Source organism: Saccoglossus kowalevskii, chromosome 15, assembly GCF_978046115.1.
Source record: "Saccoglossus kowalevskii chromosome 15, keSacKowa6.1, whole genome shotgun sequence".
In the NCBI taxonomy this organism is placed as follows: Eukaryota; Metazoa; Hemichordata; class Enteropneusta; family Harrimaniidae; genus Saccoglossus; species Saccoglossus kowalevskii.
The window spans coordinates 17,990,621-18,017,445 of record NC_140655.1 but is presented as its reverse complement, the minus strand read 5'-3'; the positions used below and the strand labels follow the sequence as shown (position 1 = coordinate 18,017,445).

Sequence of the window (26,825 nt, the reverse complement as noted above, 5' to 3'; positions counted from 1 at the left end):
AATGGCTTAATGGTATAAAATGACAATATTAATGGGGAGTGCATATATTTTAAATTCAGCGAATATAACTGTTTTCCTTTATTTTACATTCAACTCATCAAAAATCAGTGAAAATAAACTACATACAAAATACCTGAAAATTATTTTCAGAAAATTGATCGGGTTAATATACAGTACTTTGCAGCACCATTTTTATTTCGCTATTACAATAGAAGACAGCGATTCATTCCAAGCACCATTTAGTCGTTCACGATTACCAAAACTCTGCCAGTAAATAATTAATAAATCAAAATAAAATAAAGTAAAAAAAATGTATAATAAAAATAAATAATTGTACACAATTAATACTGTAAAAAAAACTCAAACTAGAATCTTATTTTAATCAGACTGCTATACACAACGACTATATACTAGTAACTATATTTATGAAGAAATAGTATCCATTTTAATTCATGATTAATCCAGTTCAACTATTTGATACCATTTTTAACGAATTTTAAAACAAGATTTCATGCGTCATCATGCCACATAAATTACATTTCTTAGATCTGTAATGCGGATTTTTTTTTTTAAATAAATAGCGCCAACGAAAGCACTACTAAATACGCCACTAGGAGGCGCAATCACAAAATGGCGCTGTGTGGCATGAAGTTGTATCAGTAGACTCTTTTATTGAACTCGTATTGTTTGAGAGTGCTATTTTGTCCATGGGCACACTTGAATTGGGCAGCTAATACGCAAATGGAAAATACAAACCATCGATATAAAAGCAAGGACTACTGGGATGAGAGGTATGGGTCCGAGGACTCGTACGAATGGTTTACAGGATACCCAGCCTTTCGACACATCGTGGTAGGAAAGATCAAGAAAACAGACCGTATATTGGTACTTGGTAAGTATGATGTATATAGATTACGATGCATTCAACACGTCACATGTACCTATTCCGGTACGTGCAATAACACTCGGGATATACATGCCATACGGGGAGCCTGAGAAGGAAGACCGCTGATAATAAACGTGTTTTATGTCAGCATGCACAGATGACAACAGTTAAATAGTATGCAGTTAACCGCGTCTGAATGTCTGCCCAGACCAAGGTCGCCGGTAGTGATAATAATAACACAATTATGAACACGTACACTGTGATATGAGCAAATTCATGTATTCAAAGGAAGAATTTTGATATGTATGCATATTATATAACATACAATATCCAGAACAGTTTTTTTCAGCATGGTTTGTACACGCCTTGTGGCTAACCGTGAGACCATCAACGAACTATGATTTACAAACTGGAGTTGTATGTTTGGTTTTTCTTGGTGTACTGACATGACATTTATTGCAGTGATCTGTGAACCATAGCACGATGTTTTCGGTTAATTAATTACTTAAAATAAAGTAATGATGATAGGATAAAGGTGCTTACATATTACTATATGACTAACAGATGTGACCTTTCAATGTAAGGAGCGAATAGTCAAAAGAATAAAATACTACATGGAGTCTGCTATTGGGTAATTGTGGCATAGAGTCTATCTACTGGAATTACCCATTGTTAACAGATAACCATGTTTAAGCAGGGTCATTACAAGTTTAAAATAATATCCCTTTTTATTTTGACCAATAGAGTAACTATGAATGTGTAAATTACTGTTGGTACTGTCAAACGGTATTTAAAGCGAGAGGGTCATCACCTGTGCATGCGCAAGAATTGAGTCTCAAGCGACGATAACAACATATGCTAAAAATGTTTGTAAACAATGACACGCTATGGCCATCTGACGCATGCACAGGTGATGTCAGCCCTGCTTTAAATATTTTATGGTAATTGAACACCCGGAAATCACTCTTTTCACCCAACACATGGGGATGTGTCGCATGACAGAATTAAAAAATGAGGAGCTCACCAGTTATATAATTTTTTTCTTGTCTTTAAACCTTGCCATGGTAGTGATTACCAATATGTCATAGGTATACTGAACCACAGTCATCTGGCACACACGTAATATTAAAATAAATACGATATTTACTATATGGGGGGGGGCATCTTGAATGCAGCATAAAACTAAATAAGAGACAAGTTGTGAAACACATTTTTAAGATTCCTACAAATCAGGATAAGAATACCAATCTTTCACAAAAATGCGATTCATTGGAGTTATATTAAGCCAACCGATAACAAAATTCGGCCGAATTCAGCGTTTTTGTGTGGAAAAATCCCTTGCATACGAACACCTAATTACACGAAGAACATCGAACACTTTCCTGAGGTATTGGAAACCGAAATTGTCATCTGAATGTAAGGCCATCACTGATTGGCTGCTGAGCTGGAATGACAATATAGTAAATATCGTTTTTATTTTATTATCACGTGTGTGCCAGCTGACTGTGTACTGAACATACAGGTATATGGGCTGGCATCTTTACAGCATAGGCTGTAATAGCATAGGTCTAATGCATGGCGTGTTCATGTCCAATATGAAGTAGTTTACATACTTATTCGAATAATTGGTTACTCAAACCTAAATATAATATAAAGAAATCATTTGTGCTCATATTTTCACAATTTATTTATTTACCCATGAAAGAAGCACTGATGAGGTCGACATTTCAGTTGAGTCTAAGCTTTAAACAAAATTTCAAATACTGTATTAGAAAACAAAAGTATTGTAGAAAGTTGACATTAGAGGGCGATATACTATTCTGGAATTCTCATCTTCTTCTAGGGTGTGGTAATAGTTTACTAAGCAAAGACTTGTATGATGATGGATACACAGATATAGTTAATGTGGATTATTCCAAAGTGTGTATTGATAAAATGAAGCAGAGATATCGTAATTGTCCTGGAATGGAGTGGAGGACAATGGACATTAGGAAATTAGACTTTCAGGATAGTAGTTTTGATGTCGTTTTGGAGAAAGGAACCATTGATTCTTTATTAGTAGAAGAAAAAGATCCGTGGAATGTTTCTGAGGAAGCAAAGAAATTGATGCATAATGTACTGAATGAGGTAAGGGGTATATCCTTTGATCACTGGTCAACTAAACTTTTGGTGAGTGGGTGTTTCTTATGATCACTGGGTGGCACTATATTCCCATCTATCTATGTATATTCACTCTTTCACCTGCAAAGTCTACTGTAAAATCTGTATCAAAAGCCGCGGCTTCTATTAAAATGGTACAATGCAACAGAGGGGATGCAGTTTCTTTTAGAACATTTACACAAATGAGAAATTGTGATTTTTTCGTTCTCAATTATTCAAAAAATCATCAGTCAATTTCCATGTGAGAATGGGGAGATGATTTCTAGCTTTCACAATTTATTATTGGTTTCACATCATATATGAAAGGATAGTATAATAATAAAATGCTGAAAGTATAAATACATTATATAAATATAGTCCTCATTGCAAATGAATTTCAAATTCAAAGACTATTAATTTGGGTTCCTTCTGTCTGCCCGTTCGTCTGGCTGTGCATGTATTCGGAGTCATTTCTGAGACACGTGAACTCAACACACATGTGTATGATGAATTACATGTGCACAATGACTTACATTAGTATTTGATCAAGTATGGCTGTCTGACAGCCATTGTGGGCCTCATAATTGCAATATTCTGATAGTTAAACATGTCTGGAACCAAGTTTTATTCCAACTATGTATCATTATCATGCATATAGGGTTACAGTTGCCCCTTTTTTTCACGATTCAAACAAAAATGCCAGACTGGTGGTCATTTTCTCATTAATACATTGCCTAATTTGCATATAAGTATAATATTTATTGGTCATGTATGTTATTTTGTGATTTGATCAAATCTGTCAAATTAACTGCCATTTTGTCTAAAATCCTGACATTCTAGTCTATGAAGAATTCATGGAGATGAACAGGGTGTTTTCATTCAAGCATGGCCAATTGGCAGCCATTTTTCCCCATGTCGTTTCCTCACTAATATATTAACTGATTTAAATTATATATTAACTGAGTTAAATAAGCATATGATATAAAATAATAATAACAGCAAGTAAAAAAAAAATAGTCATAAATAAACAAAAATAACAATAAAAAAAATAGAGCCAAAACCTACATCACATTTTGATCAAATTGCGATATATCATATTTTCCATTTTATAATTACTGTTTTATTTTTTCCAGACTAGCAGAGTTTTAAAGACTGGAGGACACTTTATATCAGTAACATTTGGTCAGCCACATTTCAGAAGGCCATTACTTGCAAAGACAGAATACAACTGGTCAATTCAACATCAGACATTTGGAGACTACTTTCACTATTTTGTTTATTCCACAACTAAAGGTGAACTGCTCTCCCTTCAAGACTTGCAGTCACAAAGCATTGTGGGTAAAACATATGGGGAGACGGAGTACTTGGATTATTTTGACAATGAAAATTTTTTGTACCAAATTGAAATCAGTTAGATTTTGTTATTTATTTTGAATTACTGTAAAACATGTCTTTCTCGCGAGCATGTCCACAATTCGTTAAAATTGCATGCCGCTTTTTCAACATGTTTTACAGTATATCTCCAAAATTATAGTATAGTTAAAAACTTCAGTTACCGGTAAACCTGAACAGTTTCAGCCACTATACAATATCATGCATTTCAAGATTATGCTTAGTTTTAAGTTTAATTTAAAAAATTAGAAATTATATTCATATGTCAAAGTCACATGAGAGATATAGCATCACTGCAGTTATCAAACATTCAAAAATTGGTGGCAGCCATTTCTGAGGACTCACAGTTTATTGAATCCATATTCTTGGGAATGGTGTGATATTTCACACTCTCAAAAATTTGTCATCAATATTAAGAAGTTTTTGTTAATTTAATTATACCAAAATATTGCGAAAAATAGCTTTACTTCCTTTATGAAAGAAAAAAACAAAACGTTCAAAGCATTTTACAGTCGTCTTATTTATATGGGTCTCATGTGATCTTACAATACATATAACTGTGCTATGATTGTGGTGCTTTTAAGAACGGACAAGATGATTCACTGGCTTTCTTAGATTGTTTTCCCTTGTCATTTTCCTTTCTAACCCACCACTCTGTGAGGGCGCCATTCATATTCACAGCAGGAAGTATGTCATGTACTACAGGGAAAATGAGAGTGTCCCGAATCAGATACTCCCTCCCACTTTTCTTATATGCAATCCGTATCCTGTCCCTAACTGTTTTGGGACTTTCCCAGTTCGTATGCGGTGTATCTTTTGGTAGGCTATGCAGCCAAAATGATATTTCGGGTTGAAAAAGAATAAAGCTATGGGGAGAGCCGAAATTAAATCTTGAGCTTGTTTCCGGGTAAAGTGGCGCAAACGTTGTGATGAAAAATGTTTCTCTGTTGAATTCAAAACACCATCCTTTTTTCCCAATAAAAGACTTGTTCATGCAGTGGTATCCAGCCGGGTCGTTGTCGGACAGCACTGTCAGAACTCGACGGACACTGTCACCGAATACCTCAATACTATCACCAAACTGCTCACCTGGTAGTTGAAAGACGAACCCATCAAGGTGTCTGAGAGAACAGATAGCAGTAAACTTGATAAACATTGGAATAGATCTGAAGTAGAAAGAAAAGTGATTATATTTGAAATAGTTCCACACTTTGTGACTTAAATTAAAAAAAAAAAAACTTCACATTAAACAAACAAAAATTTCCTCTATTGTCACTAGATGGAATTTCAGTGATAATGATAACTTATGTACACAAACAAATTCCAACAGTGACAATATATATTGTTTTAATATTAAAATCAGTCTATAGCTACTAGCAATGTTAAGCTCACATTTTACTCTGTCTACGTTTCTTGACTTATATTGTGGAACAAGCCACATTTGAAATCAAGTTTTCAAACATAAACATACTGCTGTTGGTGGCATGGTTGATCATCCAAAATCTCTGCTACAGGTAACATTATATATCTCAAGATTGAGCATTTTTTTACAAATGTGCTATATAACTTATAGTTTTGAATTTCGATTATAATATTTTTTTTCAAGCCAAAATTCAGCATACCGGTATGTGATAAATAACCACAGAAACATTGCCAAACACAAAAAAGTAGGTCAGCTCTTGTGTACAACAGCATGAACTTGCACATTCTGTGAAGCATTCAGAGTAAAAGATACCCGTAAGTGGATGTATCCAAAAGTTAAGAATAAATCACAGAAATGTTTTCGGGTTATGGAGGGAGCTAATGATCTGTTCATCTTTCTACTGCTTTTGAGAATCACGTAGATGTCCAAGTGCTCATTATACATGCGTGTTAAGAATACAAGAATGTTTGAAAAATATTCAAATTAACCTGTGGCAGAAATTGATGCAAATTGATGTACGCTCAGTTGATGCCAAAATTTGTGTGAGCAATTTTGCCTCTTTTTATGTGATATTGTTTGATAATTTAGGGCCAAATGAATAAAATTGCCTAATACATGTATTAGCTAAATCAAAATTTGGGGAAAATGTGGGTTTTATTTTTTTTTTGGAAAGGTAACAAGTTGACTTTGCGTTCAAAGAGTTAAAAATTGTGATGTTGGAGATTATAGTTGTGAAACACAAAGAAGCAAGCAAATATCTCAGCAGTTCAAAGGTCGTACATGTATTTAGTGGAAATTGCTGTTTAGGTCACACAGACTTATAAGTAGAATACCACATACCTTGTTATGTTCTCTTCTAATGTCAAGATTATTGAGGAAATGAAAGAAAATATATACATGTAAGTATTTCAAATATTAATTTAATTGTTAATTATATTTATAGTCATTAGTTTGCTATAAAACTATAATTTCACAATGATTACAAGAAATGAGATATTCGGTGACTATCTGACTTATTTTTTCAATTGTTATTAAATATGTATTTATTTTTCATATACATTATATTTTTTGACTACCATGTGCGAAGCACAAAATGGGAGTCTTTGCAGTTAGTGTGTCTGTATGTGTGTGTGTATGTGTGTCCGACTGCTGTCCGACTGTTCCGACTGCTATCTCAAGAACCATACATCGGTTTTTGATGAAACTTGGTGCATAGATGCTCTGGGCCAATGTGCAGATTTGATTAGGTTTTGGTAAAAATCCATGCTCGTTAATTACCTAATTTGCATGATAATTAGCTGATTTTTAGCTGTACCATGATTGTTCCACTGATATCTAAACAACCACTCATTGGATTTTGATGAAACTTTGTACATACATGCTCTGGACTAATGCTAGGTTTTGATTAGTTTTTTGTAATAATCCGTGGATACTAATTACCTAATTTGCATAATGATTAGTCAATTTTTGGTTTTTCCACTGATATCTCAAGTACTAATCATCACATTTCAATGAAACTTGGTACATAGATGTCATATGACACTGTACAGACCTGATAGTTTTTATGGTAATATCAGTACATATTAATTACCTAATTTGCATAATTAATTTTCAGCATTTGATATAAGTACTAATCATCATATTTCAATGAAACTTGGTACATAGATGTCATATGACACTGCACAGACCTGATAGTTTTATGGTAATATCAGTACATATTAATTACCTAATTTACATAATTAATTAATTTTCAGCATTTGATATAAGTACTAATCATCACATTTCAATGAAAATTGGTACATAGATGTCATATGACACTGCACAGACCTGATAGTTTTTATGGTAATATCAGTACATATTAATTACCTAATTTGCATAATTAATTAATTTTCAGCATTTGATATAAGTAGTGAGCATTACATTTCAATGAAACTTGGTACTTACATACTCGAGGACTATGCAGAGATTGATTGTTTCTGATAAATATTTGTGCATATTAATCACCTAATTTGCATAATTAGTTAATTTTCAGCTTTTCCACGGGTATCTCAAGTACTAATCATCGCATTTCAATGAAACTTGGTACATAGATCCTTTAGGACTATGCAAAGACCTGATTAGTTTTAGGGCAAATAATTGTGCATATTAATAAATAATTTGCATAATTAATTTTCAGCTTTTCTACTGATATCTAAAGTACTAATCATCACATTTCAATGAATCTAGAATTATGCAGACCCAATGAGTTTCTGGTAAATATTTGTGCATATTAATTACCTAATTTGCATAATTAACCAATTTTAAGCTTTCACACTGATATCTAAAGTACTAATTATTCCATTTCAATGAAACTTAGTACAAAGATGCTCTAGGACAATGTACAAACCTAATTAGTTTGGGGTAAAAATCTGTTCATATTAATTCCCTAATAAGCATAATAATTCATAATTTTTTTGTTCTAATCACATTTCAATTAAACTTGGAAACATAGATTTTCTGTTACATTGCGCAGACCTCATTAGTTTTACACTCAAATCTGTTCATATTAATTTTCTGATTTGCATAATTAGTTTTCAGCTAAGTAATTTCGAATTATATTTAATGTGTCTCCAATACTCTCAGCACATGGGAGTTCTTTCTAAGCTTTCTTTGATTATTATTTTATTATTTATTTTATTATTTATTTTGGTAAGTTTTGAATACCCACACAAGGACTATAGATAAAATAATAAAATTAAAATTTACAAAATAAAAAAAAATGCAGTAAAAGTGAAAATAATATATTTAAAATAAAAATACATGTACAGTACATAAGAGGAAAAAAAATAGAAATTAAAAAATCACATCTAGCAATAGGGCTCTTCTTTGATATCAAAATTATGTATATAGATGAAAGCTATGAGGCCCAAATCGACAACTATGTGTGGTTGTCATTGGTTATATGTATTTAGAAGCGTTGTTCTGTTGATGAATGACAAATCAAGGAAAATTTTGGTGATATGAACAGCCGTTTTGCCACTCATTTACATGCAGAAAGTGGTTGTTGCTAGAAGGCATTATTTAGGTGATTGACTTTCTTACCTAGAGACAGGCGTTCATTCCAATCACAAGAACCCCAAAGCTTAGAATGTTTAGCGAAGGTACACTCTGTGTTGTTTTTGATTGGTTGAAACATGTGTATTGAATCAGTAGCCAATGGGTCATAGGTCATCAACTTTGCAATGTCGCCCTCGTATTTCCTTTTCACTTTGTCAGGAATATCATCATCCATTGCATCATCATGATTGCTATGGTTACGGTTTCTCTTGGGTTTCACTTTAATATTATCGGCGTCATGTTGATTTACTAGTTGTATGTTATGCACTACACTGACAATGAACAAAACCACTGCAAAGAAATTTGGAGAAGAACTAGTTTATTTTTAGTTTAGTTCAGAGAAAACATAAGCATCTGGTAGTATTCAATATTTTATGCACTTGCTAGATAAATTTGATTCAAATTTTATTAAAAACAGCATAATTTAGCACAGGTTTTTTAAATGAATAATGATGAAAATTTGGGAAAGAGTAATTATAAATAGTACTGCCAATTTGTTTGTCTTCAATTTCTCAAGAGACTTGAATATACAGTCTATAGATCTGGAGGGGGGGGGGCATTTGTAGAAACTTACCAATGTGTATGCAAGGCACCAAAAGGGGGGTCTAAAACAACATGTTTCAAAATGAGGAAGTTAGGGGTCCCTTTTCATTGACACTTGATATGTGCATGAAGCTAGAATCTCTTATTAGCTCCATGATATGTGGCAATAATAGGTCCATTTAACCATGACATTGAACTACTGTATATGTAATAAGACGTGGTTAGAAAGACTCACTTCTGCCCCAACCACCCACTCCACACTTTAACCTAACTCTAATATTTTGCTTTTTGAGTAATAATGTATTGACATTATTCGTTTTGAATTCAACATTGCTGCAGTTTAGCAGCTCTTATTGGCCGCTTAAGCTATTTTGATATTACGTTGCGGTCGCCCCGCAACGTATACCACGACCAAGAGAGCTGCATAAACTGCAGCAAAATTCAACATAACCAAATGCTATTCTAAAGAAAAAAAAATGAATGTAAAAGAATGAACAAATATAATTAATAAAAATAAGTATATAAATTATATTGGTTGGGCAAAAAAATAAAATAATAAGACTAAGAGTGAATAACAATTTTCATAATGTATACATGTATACGAACATGAAAATTGGTTTTGTTACATAATACCACTTCTATTTATAATATTTCTTGTTTGCACTATTGCCCATCTTGCTGTTTACTGTAGTCAAGACTAAGCAGTACCACATTTGTCGATGTTTTACGACTAGCGGAGTTCATGCCTTCCGCATGATTTCAAGAGGTCCTGTCGTATACTTACCTATTGTTGACATGGCAGTTAATAACGTAAAAATCCAACTCGAATACCTGGCTGAAATCGAGCCGAAAATCAAACCTCCAAACAAGATCGCCTTTACATATGCATCCATCTCTCCGTTCCCTTGCACAACACAACTTTGATGCAGTTTATGCAGCTCTCTTGGTCGTGGTATACGTTGCGGGGTGACCGGCGTAATGACAGAATAGTCTAAGCGGCAAATAAAAGGGTTTCCCTTCAGTGTATATCGATTCTATTTATAGACATTGTGTCATTGTGTACCTCTTTCTGATTGGTCAGTGTGTCCAGTCTTCCACGACTGAACTTACAGCGTGGAGGTTTCGTTGTCATCTACAGCTTCAGTAAATTCGCATTTGTTATTTATTATATCAAGTCTTGACCCGTATGATATTGGAATACATGACGTAATCAACCTACCATCAGACAAATGCACAATATAAACAATTTATATAATAAAAACAATTTTGACATATTATAATTTGACATATGACCTTTGACTGACGAAACAGCTGACAACAAACATAATGGCGCTGTGGAATACACGGGTTGGATCAGCTTTCCGGATTTTACGGGTGGCAACTACCGGTAAATATGATTATGTCAAAACGAAGACGCATGTACATTTTTCCATCAAGCCCCGTCTCATCGCGCAAACAATACGTGGCTACATGGCGGTAGCAGAACCACCGGATTTCATCTCGGACCCGAAGTCATCGTCGTACATACAAGTCAGCAGGTGAGCGATCTTTTGAATTCTCGTTTAGATTTGATTTGATTCGATTCAGTAATGAGTATTTACATGATATACGCCTTTGTCAATAATTGCTCGATAAAGCATAGCCTATTACCAGCAGGTTTCCGTATTGTGAGCGTGAAGCTAGCCTCTGATTCTGAACCCAGCCATAGACCTAGTCTGATTTATAACCTAGTCACAATTTGATTGATGTAGAAAGTTGAAAAAAATTGCTGTTCTATTGTTTAGAACTGTCATTCTACAATAAAGTGTTTAGGAAGTTGCTGCAGTGAGAGACATTGCTTTAACTGTTTGTGAATGCTTTAGGATTTCCCAACCAAATTGTCCAACATTTTGTAGTATTTTAATTATTTTTTCTATAATTTCCTAAAGGGTTGACCATGTGAGCATAATTTTCTTAATGTTACATTTTGTGATCGAATTTTTGATAAAAAAAAAGAAAACATGAAATAATTTCACATTTTCAATATGAGATTTAAGATTTGGCTGATTAATTTATTATAATGATTAATGTGTCCTGGGCAGTAGGATTATCTAGGTATACTGTATGTCAACCAAAACATATTTTCAAAAAGTATGTAACTTTAAATTGACTTGTTAATTTAAGAATTGATCCAATCTTTTTTAGCTCCACTGCGAACTTTGTGGAGCGGAGCTTATCATATGAGTAATTGTCCATTGTTCCTGTCAACTTTTCACTTATTTGATTTCTTCTTGAAAACTACAATTCTTATTGTTTTAATACTTGGTGTATATGTACTTTTAGATTTTTTCATTTCGTGATGATATCTTCAATTCTCAAATTTTGATGAATATTTTTGTAATTTTTGGTAAGTGATATTATCGACTCCATGTTAAAAAACGCAAGTCTGATTGCTTTGATATTATACATATAGGTACAGGTAGACCGCTCTCAGATTTGTTCATTTCGTGATGATGAATTTTTTGTTGTTTTTTGTAAAAAGTGATATTTTCAAATTCTTGTTGAAAACAACAAATCTGATTTCTTTGATACTATACATATAGGTACCTCGGGTGGACCTTTCTCAGTTTTGCTCATTTTCTAATGCTATCTTCAGTTCTTTAATTGAAATGTGCATTGCTAACAGCGGAGCTATCTCAGCCGAGAGGCTGCTAATATTTTGTTATGGCTTGCCAAATGTGTAAAAGGTGCACAGGCTTTAAAATATGCAGCTTGCCTAATTTCGTGGTTACGTGAAATATTTGTCATGCCACTTAAAATCCGGATAATTCTTATTCTTTTTTGAGGCTTATTGGCGAATTTGCATGATTACTTCACAAGTTTAAGTGGTGGGCATATCCTCCTGATTTGTTCCAGCTTACCGGTATATTAATCAACCAATATAGTACTGATTATACCTAACTTGTCACACACATTAGCATTTTCTCGCTCATGCCACATATTTCAATCAATCAAGTAAGGACATGAGAATGAGATGGTTTTCATCTTTTCAGGATCATGTCGCACGATGATGCAAATCCACTTGGCAATATCCATGGCGGCATTTTGTTGCGAATGATTGCAGAAGCTGGATACATCAGCGCAACCAAATACTTCAACAGTGACCGAAGCAGGGTAAGGAAACCATCTGTTGTATGTCATGCTCATTTTCTTCGTTAGTGTTTCCAATTACCCTACCTACCCATATCTCTGGTGAAACTCTTTTTATGCATGTAAGTCTATTTTGGGCATTTTAGTCTTTGCAATTAGTGTATCTGTATGTGTGTGTCCGCCTGTTATCTCAAGAAGCATATGTTGGTTTTTGATGGAACTTAGATGCATAGATGCTCTGGTCTAATGTGCAGATTTGGTTAGCTTTTGATTGAAATCTATGCTTATTAATTACCTAATTTGCATAATGGTTACTAGTAATCAATTTTAGGCTTTCCACTGATGTCTCAAGTAATCATCACATCTCAACTTGAATGGAACTTGGTACAAAGATGTCATAGGACAATGCACAGACCTGAAAAGTTCTTTATTAATACCCAATTTGCTGATTAGTCAATTTTTTACTTACTTTTTTTACTTTTACTGATATTTCATATACTAATCATCACATTTCAATGAAACTTGATACATAGATGGTCTGAGACAATGTACAGACCTGTTTAGTTTGATTCAAATCTATATACTGTGGAATAATTTATTTTCGCTGGAATTAATTTTCGCTGAAAAGGCGTTTTGGGTGTTTTGTATGTAATTTATTTTCACTGATTTTTGATGAGTTTAATGTGAAATATAAGAAAAAAAGTATATTCGCTGGATTTTATTTTCACGGAATCATCCCTTCAGCGGAAATAGCGAAAATAAATTCCAAGCGAAAATAAAGTATTCTACAGTATATCAATTAATCACCCAATTAGCATGATGATTAGTCAATTTTTGGCTTTTCCACTGATATCTCAAGTACTAATTATCACATATCAATGAAACTCGGTACATTGTCATTGATGGTCTGTGACATTGCACAGACTTTTTTACGTTAAAATCTGTACATATTAATTACTTTATTTGCATAATAACTAGTCAATTTTCGGCTGTGCTCTGGAACAATACACAGACCTGATTAGTTTGGCAATGCATGCATAGCTTTGGATTGAAATTATAAAGCATACAAATTGCAAAATTTCCTCAATGTCCGTAATTATCCCATTTTATTGAAATTCATACATGTAGATGCTCTGAAGTAATCCATAGTTGTGATTACTCGAATAATGAAAAACATGCATATTGCTTATCTAATTGTTAGTAGTAAATTTCTGATATCTCAATAAATAAGATTTAAATTGTACTTGTGCTAGAGGTGCTCTGGAATAAATTAGACTATAAACCACGGTTGCTAAATCAAATGTATTTCCTGTATTATAAACTTCAATAATGTGGATCACATTGTTTTCACATTGTGCATCTCAAATAGCAGACAAATATTAGTTGCTAAGCTTCTTGTTTGGAAAGCTAATTAATGTCTCTAACAATCTCAGCACACAGGAGGACTTTCTAAGCTTTCTTTGTTTCTATAATTTTTTTTATTAATTTTGAACCAAATTGGAAAGATTTCACATTGACTACATATTTCCATATAATTATTAATAAAATGTGGAAAAAATTGTGCAAGTTTATTTTGTGACTTGTGACAGTAATTGACTTTGATGTTCAGAGAATTAAAACAAATTGCATTCCTAAAACAACTTTGAAATTTCAATGAATTTAGTGGAATGTCTATAAGCAAATATATGTTGACTTGTACTATCAACACCACAAATCCATTCTCTTCATCTTTATAAATATTTACAAATTTCACAATTCAATCTGAAACGAGGGGACTCATTGGCCGATTGAATAACATGAGGGCATTTTTAAATGACGTCATTGCACTCATTGATTGGATGGTTGTATTTAAATGTCATAATTTGAGATTTATAAGTATTTATAAAAGTCAAGAGAATGGGTTTGTGGTATCAATAGTATTTTCTCAGGATTTACGACATTTTCTCAAATTCTGCAGGAATTACCCGGGTACGAGTCATGTTCTGCGGCACTGGCTAGAGCAGAACGGACAAGTTTTCTTCAACCTATGTTTATTGGAGAATTGGCTCAGCTACATGCAGAAGTCATGTATACATCAAAGCACTCACTTGAAGTTCAAGTGCAAGTTTTTGCAGAAAATATATTAGAAGGTGGGTACTGTAAACGATAATTTTCGTCGCTAAGGATTTTCACAAATTGATGAAAAAATGTTGTGAGAGTCACTGTGATTTTATGTTTTTAGAACCCCAGTAAATGTTGGTGTGAGTATTGTGTCTTTAGGACATTGGTGAATGTCGCTGCAACCACATGTCTTCAGAACACCTATGAAAATAGCTGTATTTCAATTTAAAAAACTGTTTGTACTTGTGTAACATTCGCACAGCCCTCAAAGTTAAATTGTTTCTGTAGAGGCCAGCTGAAAAAGTTAGTTTACAAATACATAATAAACTACACAGAAACACCAATTATAAGCAAATTCAGATGTTTATTAAGATGTATGCACCAATGCACTTTAAAATTTCTCTCACCATTATCTTGATTGGCAGTTCATAACCATCTTGGCTTAGATAATTCGGCAACTGACTCTGACTCCTCGGCAGACTGCATTTCATACTCACAACATTAGATGCATCCCCTGTAACATCAACACTGATTCAGGATCAGGTTTGCTTTCCTTCACATCATTGTACTGCGAACTGAGTGGTTTATCACTTCCAAAATATGCAGCAATTTCCGTACTTCATTTCAATACAAATTAAATATGGCAGACTACCTTATGCATATGAGTTGAATTGTTGAAGTGCGCCACCAAGGGCTGAAAAGCTGTTTAGTCTGTTCTATGTTAAAGCAATAATCCCCAGCCGAAGGCGCGTATACCTTGAGATATTGCTCAATTCACGACATATATGCATGAGCCGCAGGCCACAGGAGAGTGCATATATGGAGTGAATTGTGCAATATCAAGTACATGTACTACAGTTTTATGTATTTCTGCATTAAACCTGTAGTCAATTCATGTTCCAGAGCCACTTTGTTTAGCTGTGCATTATCAGCCAATATACCAATAACTGCATATGCAAATTTTGTGTTTGGACCAATCAAATCGATGGATTAACACCATCAATATACTGGTATAATATAATACAGAATAGTATAGCAATTCATCACTGCAAAAATGATCGCAATCTTGAGGGATTTTATATCATGTGTCCAACATTGAAATACGTGTTTGTCGCAATTTGGACCATTCTATGATGTACGTTTCTCAGTGATTTATTCTAGTTCTCAGATCTGTTTCGCTTTAGTGTTGATGTCTACAGCTAGTTGATAAGCTCTCTTAACTGATTGCAACTTTCAGTGTTTGTTTATCTACTACCCAGGCACAAGAAGACTGACCAATAAAGCTTCCCTGTGGTTTGTACCAGTTTCTATATATGCCAGACCGAAGAAGATCCTTGAAGTGGCAGAAATGAACTACAAATCACCGGAGATCAAGGAACAAGGACGACAGAGATATGAATTCCAACTATCCGAGAGAGTTCTTACTCATAAATCGAAGCGAGATGTTGTGGGGGTTATTTTTAACTCGAATTTTGGAGCACAAAGTATGTTTAACTTTATTGTGTTTTATGAAATTCTTTTTTCTTTTTGACTCCCACAAAATGGGAGTCTTTGCAGTTAGTGTGTCTGTGTGTGTGTGTGTGTATGTGTGTATGTGTGTCCGACTGTTCCACTGCTATCTCAAGAACCATACATCGGTTTTTGATGAAACTTGGTGCATAGATGCTCTGGGCCAATGCGCAGATTTGATTAGGTTTTGGTAAAAATCCATGCTCGTTAATTACCTAATTTGCACGATAATTAGCTAATTTTTAGCTGTTCTATGACTGTTCCACTGATATCTAAAGAACCACTCATTGGATTTTGATGAAACTTGGTACATAGATGCTCTGAACATATGCGCAGATTTGATTAGTTTTTGGTAAAAATCCGTGCATATTAATTACCTAATTTGCATGATAATTAACTATTTTTTAGTGGTTCCATGACTGTTCCACTGATATCTAAACAACCACTCATTGGATTTTGATGAAACTTGGTACATAGATGCTCTGAACTAATGCTAGGTTTTGATTAGTTTTTGGTAATAATCCGTGGATACTAATTACCTAATTTGCATAATGATTAGTCAATTATTCGGTTTTTCCACTGTACTAATTAGTTTTCAAGTACTAATCATCACATTTCAATGAAACTTGGTACATAGATGTCATATGACACTGCACAGACCTGATAGTTTTTTTGGTAATATCAGTACATATAATTACCTAATTTGCATAATTAATTAATTTTCAGCTTTTGATATAAGTAGTGAGCATTACATTTCAATGAAACTTGGTACTTACATACTCAAGGACTATGCAGAGATTGATTGTTTCGGATAAATATGTGTGCATATTAATCACCTAATTTGCATAATTAGTTAATTTTCAGCTTTTCCACAGGTATCTCAAGTACTAATCATTGCATTTCAATGAAACTTGGTACATAGATCCTTTAGGACTATGCAGAGACCTGATTAGTTTCAGGGTAAATAATTGTGCATATTAATTACCTAATTTGCATAATTAATTTTCAGCTTTTCTACTGATATCTAAAGTACTAATCATCACATTTCAATGATCTAGAATTATGCAGAGACCCAATTAGTTTTTGGTAAATATTTGCATATTAATCACCTAATTTGCATAATTAACCAATTTCCAACTTTCACACTGATATCTCAGGTACTAATCATCACATATCACTGAATGTTTATACATGGATGCTGTAGGACAATAGACAGACCTGGATAATTGTGGGTTAAAATCTGTACATATTAATTACCCAATTTGCATAATTAACCAATTTTAAGCTTTCACACTGATATCTAAAGTACTAATTTCCATTTTAATGAAACATAGTAGTACAAAGATGCTCTAGGACAATGTACAAACTTAATTAGTTTGGGGTAAAACTCTGTTCATATTATTTCCCTAATTAGCATAATAATTCATAATTTTTTGGTTCTAATCACATTTCAATTAAACTTGGTACATAGAGTTTTTGTTACATTGCACAGACATCATTAGTTTTACACTCAAATCTGTTCATGTTAATTTTCTGATTTGCATAATTAGTTTTCAGCTAAGTAATTTCTCAGCACATCGGAGTTCTTTCTAAGCTTTCTTTGATTAATTCTGTTGTAAATTTGTAGAAGTCTTATGTTGTAGCTTAATCTGATTAAAATCTGATCTAGCTGAGCTCTTTCTGACAACTAATTAAAGCATGTCTACTAGGAAGTGGTATGAATGTAACTCGATTACTGATTGGGTGTGATTCAACAAAAAGCACTGTACACTGGTAATCGGAATTAAAAGCAAATAAATATACACTGAGCCTCTGCTCACAAGTCTAGTTCATTCTACAATTAAACTCCCAATAGATTACAATTTCTAAAATTATGATAAATTAATGCCGAAAAAAAAAAAAAAAAGATTTTGCTTTGCGTCCTAGGGAAAGGAGCATGTTTTTCAATTATGCAAGCCCTGTTAAAATACACCGTGTATGTACCATGTTTTTTCATGTTCAGAAATACAGGCCCAAAACAGGAAAAAAGAGTGTGTTAAATGAAATCTACAAACGTCATTTTTTGTGTTGCAGGCATAGACCATAATAAAGTACTTGGCTTCTTTTCGGTTTTGGGGTTTCAAAATAGATGCATTAAAACCAGTACCAATGGATGGCAATCAAATATTGCCCTCAATTAATAACCTCAAAATTTCACTTTTAGTCATGGCTGTTATTTTTGCTATTGCTGCTGTAGAGAGTATACTTTTATTCCCTGATTGGATGGGGACCAATAAAGGGGACTTATGTTTTGACATGTATGAATGTGTTTGTTCATTATCTCTGACATACGTGTACCTAGATGCAAGTGTATTTAAACTTCACACATACATCATAGATTCAAGATGGCAGAATGATAGCTGTTTTTTTGCTGTAATTCATCAAAATCAAACATTTTTGCCATTCCATGTAGAAAATCTGCAATTTTTTAAAGGCACCAACTTGAAGGCAAAATCTTAGATCATCTGGACAATTACCGTTGATGCCTCTGTGATATACAAGTCCTGATTGTGTATAGGTGGATTTCATTCAAACTTTATACATACAGTTTACATTGACCACTTGATGCATGATTGAAAAAGATCAGATTCAAAATGGCCAACTGGCCACCATTTTGTTGTAATTCCAAAGCTACATCCCTGACATGCTTTGACCGAACATGTACAAACCTCATATTTTTCCTAAACTTGATACTTCACCTTGCTGCTTATGTAGTGTAATATGTAATTACTTGTTTAAATTAAAATAATGATAACAATAAAGAAATCATCAGAATGAAAAAGATAATTCACGCTATATCGATACTGACTTGTATTTCTTCTTTGAGGTGGAGATCCTTGCACTGTAACTTATTCGCAAACCACTGCAGCTCACGTAGTATTGTCCTCTGACTGCACAGTACATGGACACTTAAAGGGAGGTGCAACAATGAAAATTATGGATGAAATATCAGGGATGGTTGCAGCCAAGCATTGTCACTCTCCTGTAGTTACTGCATCTGTTGATGCAATCAACTTTCACCAGCAAGTACAAGAAGGTAAGACAATATCAGGGATGGTTGCAGCCAAGCATTGTCACTCTCCTGTAGTCACTGCATCTGTTGATGCAATCAACTTTCACCAGCAAGTACAAGAAGGTAAGACAATATCAGGGATGGTTGCAGCCAAGCATTGTCATTCTCCTGTAGTCACTGCATCTGTTGATGCAATCAACTTTCACCAGCAAGTACAAGAAGGTAAGACAATATCAGGGATGGTTGCAGCCAAGCATTGTCACTCTCCTGTAGTCACTGCATCTGTTGATGCAATCAACTTTCACCAGCAAGTACAAGAAGGTAAGACAATATCAGGGATGGTTGCAGCCAAGCATTGTTACTCTCCTGTAGTCACTGCATCTGTTGATGCAATCAACTTTCACCAGCAAGTACAAGAAGGTAAGACAATATCAGGGATGGTTGCAGCCAAGCATTGTCACTCATCTGTAGTTACTGCATCTGTTGATGCAATCAACTTTCACCAGCAAGTACAAGAAGGTAAGACAATATCAGAGATGGTTGCAGCCAAGCATTATCACTCTCCTGTAGTTACTGCATCTGTTGATGCAATCAACTTTCACCAGCAAAGTACAAGAAAGTAAAACAATATCAGGGATAGTTGCAGCCAAGCATTATCACTCTCCTGTAGTTACTGCATCTGTTGATGCAATCAACTTTCACCAGCAAGTACAAGAAGGTAAGACAATATCAGGGATGGTTGCAGCCAAGCATTGTCACTCTCCTGTAGTCACTGCATCTGTTGATGCAATCAACTTTCACCAGCAAGTACAAGAAGGTAAGACAATATCAGGGATGGTTGCAGCCAAGCATTATCACTCTCCTGTAGTTACTGCATCTGTTGATGCAATCAACTTTTACCAGCAAGTACAAGAAGGTAAGACAATATCAGAGATGGTTGCAGCCAAGCATTGTCACTCTCCTGTAGTCACTGCATCTGTTGATGCAATCAACTTTCACCAGCAAGTACAAGAAGGTAAGACAATATCAGGGATGGTTGCAGCCAAGCATTGTCACCCTCCTGTAGTCACTGCATCTGTTGATGCAATCAACTTTCACCAGCAAGTACAAGATGGTAAGACAATATCAGGGATGGTTGCAGCCAAGCATTGTCACTCTCCTGTAGTCACTGCATCTGTTGATGCAATTAACTTTCACCAGCAAGTACAAGAAGGTAAGACAATATCAGGGATGGTTGCAGCCAAGCATTGTTACTCTCCTGTAGTCACTGCATCTGTTGATGCAATCAACTTTCACCAGCAAGTACAAGAAGGTAAGACAATATCATGGATGGTTGCAGCCAAGCATTGTCACTCATCTGTAGTTACTGCATCTGTTGATGCAATCAACTTTCACCAGCAAGTACAAGAAGGTAAGACAATATCAGAGATGGTTGCAGCCAAGCATTATCACTCTCCTGTAGTTACTGCATCTGTTGATGCAATCAACTTTCACCAGCAAGTACAAGAAAGTAAGACAATATCAGGGATAGTTGCAGCCAAGCATTGTCACCCTCCTGTAGTCACTGCATCTGTTGATGCGATCAACTTTCACCAGCAAGTACAAGAAGGTAAGACAATATCAGGGATGGTTGCAGCCAAGCATTATCACTCTCCTGTAGTTACTGCATCTGTTGATGCCATCAACTTTTACCAGCAAGTACAAGAAGGTAAGACAATATCAGAGATGGTTGCAGCCAAGCATTGTCACTCATCTGTAGTCACTGCATCTATTGATGCAATCAACTGTCGTCAGCAAGTACAGGAAGGTAAAATAATATCAGGGATGGTTGCAGCCAAACATTGTCACTCTCCTGTAGTCACTGCATCTGTTGATGCAATCAACTTTCACCAGCAAGTACAAGAAGGTAAGACAATATCAGGGATGGTTGCAGCCAAGCATTGTCACTCGTCTGTAGTCACTGCATCTGTTGATGCGATCAACTGTCGCCAGCAAGTACAAGAAGGTAAGACAATATCAGGGATGGTTGCAGCCAAGCATTATCACTCTCCTGTAGTTACTGCATCTGTTGATGCAATCAACTTTCACCAGCAAGTACAAGAAGGTAAGAAAATATCAGGGATGGTTGCAGCCAAGCATTATCACTCTCCTGTAGTTACTGCATCTGTTGATGCAATCAACTTTCACCAGCAAGTACAAGAAGGTAAGACAATATCAGGGATGGTTGCAGCCAAGCATTATCACTCTCCTGTAGTTACTGCATCTGTTGATGCAATCAACTTTCACCACCAAGTACAAGAAGGTAAGACAATATCAGGGATGGTTGCAGCCAAGCATTATCACTCTCCTGTAGTTACTGCATCTGTTGATGCAATCAACTTTCACCAGCAAGTACAAGAAGGTAAGACAATATCAGAGATGGTTGCAGCCAAGCGTTGTCACTCTTCTGTAGTCACTGCATCTGTTGATGCAATCAACTTTCACCAGCAAGTACAAGAAGGTAAGACAATATCAGAGATGGTTGCAGCCAAGCGTTGTCACTCTTCTGTAGTCACTGCATCTGTTGATGCAATCAACTTTCACCAGCAAGTACAAGAAGGTAAGACAATATCAGAGATGGTTGCAGCCAAGCATTATCACTCTCCTGTAGTTACTGCATCTGTTGATGCAATCAACTTTTACCAGCAAGTACAAGAAGGTAAGACAATATCAGGGATGGTTGCAGCCAAGCATCATCACTCTCCTGTAGTTACTGCATCTGTTGATGCAATCAACTTTCACCAGCAAGTACAAGAAGGTAAGACAATATCAGAGATGGTTGCAGCCAAGCATTGTCACTCTCCTGTAGTCACTGCATCTGTTGATGCAATCAACTTTCACCAGCAAGTACAAAAAGGTGAAATAATAACTGATGTTTGTAGCCAAGCTCACATGTACTTTCATTATCCTGTATAGTCACAATCAACTACCATTTCTGCTACTTAACTTATTGCTGTATATTTGTTGTAGCTGGTATTATTCACATGATTGGCAGACCCACATACACAGGGAATAAGTCAATGGAAGTGCAGGTTCTTGTAGATGTGGAGTATATGGACTTATCAAATGGGTCATCAAATAGAATTTACAGAGAGCGAGCATGTGATGCTTTCTTCACAATGGTGTCACTATCAGCTGATGATTGGGCACCCCAGAGTATTCCATCATTAAAGGTCACTGAACTATCTTTTTATGATTTTGCATATATCCTATATTTTACACTTCCTCTGTCATAGGTAAAATGAAAAATGTTTTGCAACATTTATGTGATCGAGTGGTGTGATTCTATTTTCCATTGTGCACTATAGTGCCTCTGCATCCAATGTAAACAAAGGGCATGTGACGCCAATAACCTGGAACATTTTGCTGTTCATTTGAATGAGTGTAGATATGTTTTTAGAACAAATGTTGATACAGCTTGCCAAATTCTATTGTTTTCACTGCTAGATGTATAATGATACATGTATGAGGATACCGCAAAGTATGCACGAAGACACTATGGCGGGAGTATTGACCGACGACCAGCGGAGGTTGATGCGACTGCTCACTGTTCAAATGTATACTTTATGATATCCTTGCAATAACCTTATTATTATACATCATGGGAATGCCAAAATTCAAAATGTTTAGAACAGATTTAGCAAATTTTTTGTGTAGGGTCTAGTCAAACCCTAGGAACTGCCATGCTTGTTTATATTATTAGAGAACGCTTACATGTGTAATCGTTCCATACTTTGAATTTGCGTTTCCTAATATGGTAAAATGCAAATACCCAGTGCAATATCACAAAATTACAGAATGTTGTAACTTATGGCATTACAGTGACAGATGTATAATAATGTCAGTTATTACCTTGCCCGTAACATCAAAGATGGAAGGGAAAGGTATAATAAGGGAAAAATTTCTGTCCGTCGTCGTTGTCGTCGTTAATAATGGTTATTGTGTGCACAATAACTTTACTAACTCTATTCCAAACTTTATCAAACTTGGTCACCTTATTCATCAGTATAAAGTCTTCCCCGAGTATGAACGATAGATGTCCTGTATGAAAATATCATGCAAAAATTGAGAAAATATGATAAAATATTTTGACTGTTTCTACTTGACTGATCACTGGTGATACACATCAAAGGTCATTGATCTCAGTGGAAATATGCATTGTTTTCTGTGTTCAATGAAGCAAATCATTTATTTTGTAATAATATCCTTGGTAATGTGTCTCCCAAATCCCATTGGAATACTACACTGGGTTTCAAAATCAACTCATGGAGAGAGTTTTTGCATGTCTGATACACATTTGCAAACCTAAAATCTTTACAGAAAACAAGATGTCAGAAAATCAATATAAGCACTCCTATGAATTGAGTGCCAAACTTTGATCAAGATCTGAAGCTAATAGAAAATCTGTTTAGTCAAAAGTTATCAAATCAAAAACAATACGTAAAAAGTACATCAAAAGCAAAACATTGCATCCACATTTTGAAAAAAAAAATTGTACTCAAAAATAGGTATTCTGTATTTGACAAACAGTTCATTCAACAAATGAAAATTCACAGGAATTTGTTTCAGCTATTAGAACAGAATGATAGAGCTTTTATAATAATAATAATAATAATTTAAAAATGAACTTTAAAAACAAAGACTGCAGTTCAAAAATTGCAAAATTACTGTTGACTTCTCTCTCCGCTGGTCACCAACTAACTATTTAAGTTGATTTGCATTACAAAGCAGAGCTAGCAACATGATAGCTATTCATAGAGAGCGTTATTTTTTTTACTTTTCAAATAATACAGTAGTCATGCATTGAATATAATAAGGCAGTTCATATTTGTCTCACTGAATCATTAATTTTTGACAGACACCTGTACAAAATACTTGGACAAAAGCCAGCTAAGATTTTCTGGTATCCTGCATGATTTATGAATCTATTCACGTCTAAATGCAACACTTTTTTAGGCACCAATGTTTTTGTAAGATATTTACATCTATCAAGGACATTTGGTAAACTGCTTTCCCACTGTTGTTTCAACCCCAAAACTCGTTTGTCTTCATAATTAATTATGACAATGCATATTCATATTCAAACAAACTATGATATAGGGAATAATATTATATAACAATGGGCAAGATCACCAGAGTTCAATTTTGTTTATTAATTATTACTGGTAACAGTTTCCACTGAAGGACACAAATACACAATCTACATACTGCTGTTTTATCATTACATATTATCAGTGTATTTTGATAGCTTTTGAGATAAATATTTTATAAATATTAGTATGAACAATAAAATCTTATTTAAGGTTAATCATTTGAGCGATATATTTTTATTTATTTTTGAAGTTTTTTTGGATAAGTTTGGAACTTGTGGTCATCATTTTCTCTTGGCTACAGATCTTGATAACAATTTTGAAAAAATATGAAATAATTATTTTACTGTTTTAATTTTGTGAATCGAGACAAAAGTTGACTTTGGCGTTGAAAAGTTTAGAAGAATTGACAGATATACTTTTACATTAAAGCAGGGGGGAGTCACTTACGCATGCGTTAGTTGGTCATAGCGTCTCACTGTTTACAAACAAGCATCTACCCATGAGCCTTTGCGATTTTAGCGTGTGGTGTTATCGTCTCTTCGGACTCAATTCCTGCGCATATGCAGGTGACGATCCTGTCGCTTTAATAAGTTTGCCATATATACATGCAGTATCTAAATGATAAATTGTCTCTTAGATTTGGTAAATTTGGTAGAAAATGGATAATTGCATTTGAGAAATGTTTTAAAATGAATAGATTCTCACTAATTCTTACTTTTGTGTTATTGCAGTTGTTGACAGATGCTGAAAAAAAAAGATTTGAAGAAGGAAGATTAAGGCAAGAGACAAGGAAAACTCAAAGACTACAAGCAAAGACAAACCAATAAAAAACAATCATCCTAGCGGAAAATTTGCTGCCACAAATTGTCATTCAAATTTATTATTATTTTTTTAAATATCTACACTGTCGATATGTTGAATCACACAGACCTTCTCACTGCCACAATTTCTCGCCCAAATTTGTCTGCATTTTTTTCCTTAGATTCTTCAATATTTCTGGAAATGAATCCTACTTTTGGAGCCAACAAACAAAATTTGAGTCAATTTTCTGTTTTTACTCAAACAATTTGGCTATTTTTGTCACAATCTTCTGAAGAAAAGTGCTGACTGTAAATGATATTATTTTGCGAATTTCGGATGAAAAGCGGAAACTGATGGTGAAAGCGTTAACAAGATATTAATTTCTAGCTGTGATCAAAAGTTTTTTTATATTTTTCTGAAAACAAGATATTTGTGCAGAGAAAAAAGTTGATCTGTGAAAGGATTATTTCTTTTGTTTCAAAAATTCTACATTCATTTGTCAGTGTAAATATCATGCATGGGTGAACAGTTTGCGGTGTTATTATTTTAACCTTGCCCAAATTATTAAGAAAGGGAAAGAAAAATGTCCATCAGTTTTGTCATGAGATTTACAATCAATAGATGACGATGGCTAGAGTCACTGACCATTATGCATTTGTGTTTATTGTATAGGTCTTGGATACTTGCAAAATCATGTTTATCTAACTCTTGTGCTTTGTTCAAATTTTCTATTTATCTAATATGGCATGGTTGCCGTTCTTTTGATGGGACGTGTACTCCCCATGCAGTTATGATAATAGATCCTGATCTATAATTATTTCAGTGGATTATCAAAAGTGATCTAAAAAAATATAAAACATGTGCGTTGAAATTGCAATAGTTGCAACTGCAAATGCAGTTTAGCAAACTGGGTCTGCATGGTGGATATTTCAACCAGAACAATTATGCCGACTCTTATTAAATTCAATTTAATTCAATCACATAGAGTATATTTATAGTAGTGTATTTTTGTACGTTGTGTATGTAATTTATATTTAATTTTTAGAATTAAAATGTACAGAATGTCTTGATTTCTGCTTCATTTTGACTTTTATTATTTAAAATCATATTCAACATGGCATTGCCTAAAATGTTTCATTATTTTTTCGATTACTCTCAGTGCAACAAAGGCATTACCTTCATTTTCACAAATATTTATCTATAGATTCAACTGCCATTGAAATTTATAAATATTTGTAAGTATGTTGTGCTCAGTGTGCGAGTATTTGTGAAATCACAAATATGTGAAAGTAAGAAAACTTTTTATTCAGGGATTACCTATTAAAAACTTAAAGATGAAATTAAAATCCACCAATAGACATGCTTACAGGACAATGTCTGGAAAAAATACTTGGCACAGTTTACAAACTACCAGTATTGTCCCTTTAAAGTTTTGATACTTGATGGCTGAAACATAGGAAACCTGTCTGTTTGAAATTGATCAATATTTTCACGATGGTTCATGCCTACTTGAAATAAAGAGCAGCAAGTAGTTGATGCAAATAACTGTTTATTATGAGAAACATGTTCCCTTAACATAAACAAGCGTATTCGTATAATTAGACGAGAGAGGGCGGAATTTAT

At 34.3% G+C, this 26,825-nt stretch overlaps 3 protein-coding genes across 3 annotated transcripts; 2 read left to right on the top strand and 1 right to left on the bottom strand.

The window, feature by feature from the left end:
- The first annotated feature begins 618 nt into the window (after positions 1-618).
- Positions 619-4,921, top strand: LOC100369703 (EEF1A lysine methyltransferase 4-like). The gene is made up of 3 exons (XM_078011185.2): positions 619-892; positions 2,730-3,013; positions 4,159-4,921. The coding sequence occupies exons 1-3, from the start codon at positions 742-744 to the stop codon at positions 4,438-4,440; spliced, it is 717 nt and encodes a 238-aa protein (XP_077867311.2). The 5' UTR covers positions 619-741; the 3' UTR covers positions 4,441-4,921.
- On the bottom strand, positions 4,922-10,457 carry LOC100369553 (uncharacterized). Its single transcript, XM_002731102.2, has 4 exons — positions 10,264-10,457; positions 8,922-9,227; positions 6,681-6,696; positions 4,922-5,583 (listed from the first exon to the last, which is right to left on the bottom strand). The coding sequence occupies exons 1-4, from the start codon at positions 10,370-10,372 to the stop codon at positions 4,980-4,982; spliced, it is 1,035 nt and encodes a 344-aa protein (XP_002731148.1). The 5' UTR covers positions 10,373-10,457; the 3' UTR covers positions 4,922-4,979.
- A 315-nt stretch (positions 10,458-10,772) lies between these two features.
- Positions 10,773-26,272, top strand: LOC100369403 (cytosolic acyl coenzyme A thioester hydrolase-like). The gene is made up of 7 exons (XM_085490523.1): positions 10,773-11,017; positions 12,512-12,632; positions 14,566-14,737; positions 15,968-16,192; positions 19,084-19,293; positions 22,279-22,481; positions 25,133-26,272. The coding sequence occupies exons 1-7, from the start codon at positions 10,806-10,808 to the stop codon at positions 25,226-25,228; spliced, it is 1,239 nt and encodes a 412-aa protein (XP_085346649.1). The 5' UTR covers positions 10,773-10,805; the 3' UTR covers positions 25,229-26,272.
- The last annotated feature ends 553 nt before the right edge of the window (positions 26,273-26,825 follow it).